The following is a 6,551-nucleotide window of genomic DNA, read 5'->3' as shown; positions in this document are numbered from 1 at the left end:
AAAATATTGTATGAAGGTTAAATATGCTTTCAAACCTTACAATATAAACTTAAAACATATTTCTAACTTCGATTAATTACCTTTTGGGAAGTAGAAGTTCTAAAAAGAGTGCATCGTTTTCAAGAAAATGCAATCACCAAACATTTGTTTACCTTTTTTTGTAAATATGTCAAAAACGGCTTTCTCAAACTGTCAAAATGCCATGAAAAGCTTTTATTAAGGTATGTTCAATGGATTCCTTTGCATTTGGAACATATGTGGAATGCATTCGAACGTCTTTCATACAGAATGTGAGAATATTGCTCATTTTCGCGCTTGAAATTTTATATGCAAGAATGAACCATTATCTACTCATTTTCGGTTTTTGACCAAAATGAACCATTTTCGGCCAATATAAACTCCATATTATTTCAATTTTTATGAAAATTTCATTTATTCTTTAAAACTATTCACAATAGCATAAGCTTGTACTGGACAATTTTGTGCTACGGTGAACTGTTCAAGTTGAAATCTACTTGATTTTACACAAATTAGGATTTAATTTTATTTTCAACTGTCAAAATTTCTACAAATCTTTCTGATTTGAACTTATTTCAATATTGAAATCAAGAAATATTTAATATGACAGCTAAAATTGCAATCAGTACTCTTCTATAAATTCAGTATAGCTCTGTTTCTTTCCTTTATCTTCTTTGATTTACATTATGAATTCGGTGACGTTAACAACGGCTGTTACCATAGCTATTGCTTTTCTCGCAACTTTTAGGCTGCGGTTACACTGCATGCAAATTATGTATTGCATGTTCGTACAAATGTTTTCTAATGCGAATACATCGCATGCTGCGGTTACATTGCTTGTGAATTAAATTTTATCTTGTTTGTTTTGAAAATAAAATGGATGGTGAAGATGAAATATATTGAGCGGAAAATTCGTTATCAAGTTATTTATTAATTTCATATAACAAAAGATGAATTTGGGTACATGATTTTTATTGTTCAAGGTATAAAAATTGAGAGTTTGTCTATTGCTCAAAAAAAGAAATTAGCAAATCGCAATCCATTTCCTAAAAGAAGTGCATGTTTTCAAATTTATTTCCATTTATTTACTTTGAATTAAGTAAAATTAACACACGCCTCAATCAAAATATTTTGTTTAGGCCGTGTTCGATTTCGAGTAAATTGAAATTTCCTAGGGATTTTTTGTACTGCACTTATGTAAATATTTATTTATTTATTTATTGCACTTATTTATTAATCATCTTATAAAATTTTCACAAAGATAATACCTAATTTGCATAATATTTTTGTGGTAAATACCAACATTTGCTACCATATCGATATAATTTATTATTTCCTTCAATTGATGGTAACAATTTTTTCGAACTCGCACATGGCCATAGAAAAAAAATTTTTAAACAGAATTCAAAGTATTGGATTAGAAAATAATAACCTTTTCACAGCTCCCACAATATTATAGACTGCTTTCTGAATTGTTTTAAATTGTAAATTAAATTTCCCTAGGGATTTTTTTGCACTGCTTTTTTGTAAATATTTATTTATATATTTATTGCTCTTATTTATTATTTTTGGTTAAAAGTTTTCAAATTTATTTATTTATTTATTAAACATCTTATAAAATTTTCACAACGGTAACACCTAATCTACCTAATTTTTATCTAATTTACCCTACTCGACATATGCCATATCGACATAATTTATTATTTTCCTCAATTTACCATCAATTTACTTGAACTTGCACAAGGCCACAACAACAAATTAATGTGGAACATAAGTGTTTTGGTTTGACAAAATACAAAATTGTAAACAAATTGCTTTCTATGAAAAACGGCATACATAAGTTTTTTATTTGGGTGGCATCTCCGGTCTTTGATGTACTGATTAGAAAACGTCAGTGATAAATACAACAGTTTTGGGCTAAAAAGTCTGCATATTGTGGAACAACGAAATATAAACCTGCTAGAATAAAACTGTGTTTTAATTGAAAATGCCTTTAAAACTTGATATCAAGCGTCGAATTACATCACGTTCCGACAGAGTCAAATGTGTTGATCTGCATCCATCAGAACCGTGGATGTTATGTGCTCTATATAATGGCCACGTACACATTATGAACTATGACAACCAACAACTAGTCAAGGATTTTGAAGTATGTGATGTGCCGGTGCGATCAGGACGTTTTGTGGGCAGAAAGAATTGGGTAATCACTGGTTCCGATGATATGCAAATAAGGATATTTAATTATAATACATTAGAAAAAGTGTATTCTTTTGAAGCACATTCTGATTATATTCGGTGTATTGCTGTTCATCCGACACAGCCCTTTGTTTTGACTAGCAGTGGTAAGCATATAATATTAATTTAACTTAAAAGCAAATAATTTATTTAAACAGGAACTGTATAAAGCAACTTTACAACTATATATATATTTTCACATATTCCATTGGCTAGTTTTTACATTTTAAAGTTTAAATTATTTTATGAATGTTTATTACCAATCGGCATATATGCAGAGCCTAAGTAAGCTGCGTCATCTTGTAAGGCTCTCTGTTACTGGTATCTAGTTCTTTTAATCGTTAGTGCTGCAGCTTATAATTAAAAAGTTTAGCAGCAATCTAAATTTTTACATCGACTGCATGCAGCTTACATACAAATAGCAGATTTAGTTTAAATTATAAGCGATTTCTTTGTACATTATATTTTCTAATTTAAATCCCATATATGCCTGTTAAATAAGCTTCAACTTTATTTAATGATTAGTCATGTAGATATTTTAATAATTACACAATATTAATGCTTCTGCCATCACTTATACGTGTAATATATGTATGGTGTAAATAATTTTCAAAGCGTTGAAATTGATAATTATAAATTGATAAATTGAAATTGATAATTAATTAAAATAAAAACATATTCTTGTAAAAATGATTCAGCCTTCGTAAGCCAATTATATTAGTTTGTAATTTTTACATAATCTATTTAATACATAATGATCCTTTTTATATTTCAGACGATATGCTGATAAAATTGTGGAACTGGGAGAAGATGTGGGCATGTCAGCGTGTTTTTGAAGGGCATACGCATTATGTTATGCAAATTGTTGTTAATCCCAAAGACAATAATACTTTCGCTTCTGCGTCATTGGATCGCACTGTAAAAGTTTGGCAACTTGGTTCAAATTTTGCAAACTTTACATTAGAAGGACATGAAAAAGGTGTCAACTGTGTAGATTATTATCACGGCGGTGACAAACCATATTTGATATCTGGTGCAGATGATCGAATGGTTAAAATATGGGATTATCAGAACAAAACGTGTGTACAAACATTGGAAGGACATGCTCAGAATATTTCTGCTGTATGTTTTCATCCTGAATTACCTATTGTATTAACTGGTTCTGAAGATGGTACAGTGCGCATTTGGCATTCCGGAACATATCGTTTGGAAACATGTCTTAATTATGGCTTTGAACGTGTTTGGACCATTGCCTGCATGCGTGGAACTAATAATGTTGCGTTGGGTTATGATGAAGGTTCTATTATTATCAAAGTTGGACGTGAAGAACCAGCTATGTCAATGGATGTTATTGGAAGCAAAATAATATGGGCAAAACATTCTGAAATGCAACAAGTATTCAAACGTTAAATATACACAAGGACATAAAATTTTATATATCTTTCTTTAGGTAAACTTAAAAACATTGGCAGAGGGTACTGATATCAAAGATGGAGAACGTTTACCGGTAGCTGTTAAGGATATGGGAGCATGTGAAATTTATCCACAAACGATTGCACATAATCCTAATGGTCGCTTTGTGGTCGTTTGTGGTGATGGAGAGTATATAATATATACTTCTATGGCTCTTCGCAATAAAGCATTTGGTTCAGCACAAGAATTTGTTTGGGCATTAGAAAGTAATGAGTATGCAATTAGAGAAAACAATGGAACTGTGCGTTTATTCCGTAACTTCAAGGAAAGGAAAAGTTTTACTCCAGAATATGGAGCTGAAAATATATATGGTGGACATTTGTTTGGAGTCAAAACGTCATCTGGTCTTGTTTTTTATGATTGGGAGTCATTACAATTAGTTCGTCGAATTGAAGTACAACCTCGTCATGTATTTTGGAACGAATCTGGAACATTGGTGTGCTTAGCAACTGATGAATCGTACTTTATTTTATCAGTTGATACAGATGCAATTGCTAATGCCTTAGAATCTAAATCTTTGGAAGAAGACGGAATAGAAAGTGCATTTAATGTTTTAGGTAAGAACATTTAACCATTTGCAATTAATGTTTATAATATGATATTTATAAGTAAGTTATCAGCAAATTTTTTGTATATGACTAAAATTCCTAGCTTTCACGCTTTTAATATATTAAAAACTATTTTCATACATGGTTAAATTGATGAATTAAAAGCTTTTATGATTCATTATTTTATTTAAAGTAGAACTATCACTTTGTTTTTATAAACTTTTTCAAAGTTTAGTAAAATTATTAATTTCATATATTTTTCTCGATTTATGTAAGGTTAACAGTTTTTACTATTCTATTTGCATATAAATATAGTTTTTGTAATGTTGAATAATAAATGTCATATAGGTCAATTGCAATTGTCTAATTAAGCCAAATCTGTTTGTCTTTTTTTAAAGCAAACTACGTTAATTATACAAAAATGCAAAGTAATGAAAAAATCTTCTTTCAGCTTAAATACAGCCAAATTTTTCACCTTCCGTATTGCCAATTCATTCAAACAAGGATATACCTAGTTTAATAGTCATTTTCCAAACATTTTTTTTCTGATTTTGCTTTTATTAAATATAACAAAAAATTTGTGTCGATTTTAACAATAATGTTTTTTAATTTGTACTCAAAAATGCAATCCGTTTAATTTTTTTTATTCTCTTTATTTTTTTTTGCAGGAGAAGTAAATGAATCTGTCAAAACTGGCCTTTGGGTTGGTGATTGCTTTATTTATACAAATTCCGTTAATCGAATTAATTATTATGTTGGTGGCGAAATTGTTACAATATCACATTTGGATCGAACAATGTATTTGCTCGGTTATGTACCTAAGGATAATCGTTTGTATCTGGGTGACAAAGAGCTTAATGTTATTTCATTTTCATTACAACTGTCAGTGTTAGAATATCAAACTGCAGTGATGCGTCGTGATTTTGATCGCGCTGATAATGTGCTTCCAACAATTCCCAAAGAGCATCGTACACGGGTTGCACATTTCCTTGAAAAGCAGGGCTTTAAAGTTCAAGCTCTTCAAGTGTCAACAGATCCTGATCATAAATTTGATTTAGCTTTACAGACGGGAGATTTAGGTATTGCAGTTAAACTTGCCCGCGAATCAGAAAATCCACAAAAATGGACACAACTAGCTGATGCTGCTTCACGCAGGAATAATATGGAATTAGTTAAAGAATGTATGCAAAAAGCAAATGATTTCAGTGGTTTATTATTACTTGCTACAGCATCAGGTGATAAAGTAATGCTGGATGATTTGGGTCAAAATGCTTTAAATCATGGGCGTCACAATATTGCATTCTTATCATCATTTTTAAGTGCGGATTTAGAAAATTGCATCGAAATTTTGATAAATACAAATCGTTTACCAGAAGCAGCTATTTTCGCACGAACTTACATCCCAAGTCAAATATCTCGAGTAGTTTCTCTTTGGCGAGATGAACTAAGCAAAACCAATGAAAAAGCTGGACAATCTTTAGCTGATCCAGATAAGTTCGAAAACCTATTTCCCGGTATTTCGAACGCCAAGCAAGTTGAAGAATTTTTATGTCAAAAGCAAAAAATAAAAATTCCTGCACAAAACGCTTTTAAATTCCCTCTTAATATTCAGCGCAATCCTTTAGAAGAATTTTTGGCTGAAAGTGAAGAAGGTTTGGTGAATTCCAATGTAGCTGTTTCACAGGATCATAAAAAGAACGATGATTTATTATCTAACAATCACAGCATTTTAACTTCGAATGTTCTTACCACAACGGGAACATTAGGTGATGATGGCGATGACGATTTGGATCTTGAATTGGAAGGTGTTACTCTAGACGACAATATAGATATAAATGATGTAAGCTTAGATGAAGACTTCTTAAGCGACGATTAAATTATATATCAGTATAAAAAGAAAATGTTTGTCATAATTTTATTATCTCTGTTACTCGTCTTAAAGACCATTACATCGGATTTTTAAATCGGTTCGATATATGCCAACATATTGCGCTAAAAATTTAAAAGTTTGTATCTAAATAGTAATATTCCAAAATACATTATTTTTAATCAAATAAATATATATATATATATAAATAAATATAAATGTTTAAAATAGATTTGTTTTTATAATACATATTTAAATATTATACAAAATCATTTTTTCAACTTAAATACTCAAAGTATAAGTTGCACTAAGAGCATTGTTAGCGTATGTTATATATAAAATGGTATATTAAGCAATGTTACATCTCAAGGGCAGAAGTAATTGCATTTAACAATTCAATTAATTAATGC

At 30.2% G+C, this 6,551-nt stretch overlaps 1 protein-coding gene across 1 annotated transcript; it reads left to right on the top strand.

Annotated features, from left to right (window-relative positions):
• The first annotated feature begins 1,789 nt into the window (after nucleotides 1-1,789).
• LOC119687649 (coatomer subunit beta') lies at nucleotides 1,790-6,304 on the top strand. Its single transcript, XM_038102054.1, has 4 exons — nucleotides 1,790-2,360; nucleotides 3,029-3,648; nucleotides 3,704-4,283; nucleotides 4,943-6,304. Exons 1-4 carry the CDS (start codon nucleotides 2,006-2,008, stop codon nucleotides 6,148-6,150), a joined length of 2,763 nt encoding a protein of 920 aa, XP_037957982.1. The 5' UTR covers nucleotides 1,790-2,005; the 3' UTR covers nucleotides 6,151-6,304.
• Nucleotides 6,305-6,551: the final 247 nt, after the last annotated feature.

The sequence above is a fragment of the Teleopsis dalmanni genome, chromosome X (genome assembly GCF_002237135.1).
Source record: "Teleopsis dalmanni isolate 2A chromosome X, ASM223713v2, whole genome shotgun sequence".
Taxonomy (NCBI): domain Eukaryota; kingdom Metazoa; phylum Arthropoda; class Insecta; order Diptera; family Diopsidae; genus Teleopsis; species Teleopsis dalmanni.
Note: the sequence above shows the minus strand (reverse complement) of the source record. Positions and strands in the feature narration are given on the sequence as shown.

Coding starts and splice junctions, on each gene's coding strand:
- LOC119687649 (XM_038102054.1), top strand. CDS start 2,006: ATGCCTTTAAAACTTGATATCAAGCGTCGAATTACATCACGTTCCGAC. Junction 2,361..3,028: donor CTTTGTTTTGACTAGCAGTG/GTAAGCATATAA, acceptor TTTATATTTCAG/ACGATATGCTGATAAAATTG. Junction 4,284..4,942: donor AAGTGCATTTAATGTTTTAG/GTAAGAACATTT, acceptor TTTTTTTTGCAG/GAGAAGTAAATGAATCTGTC.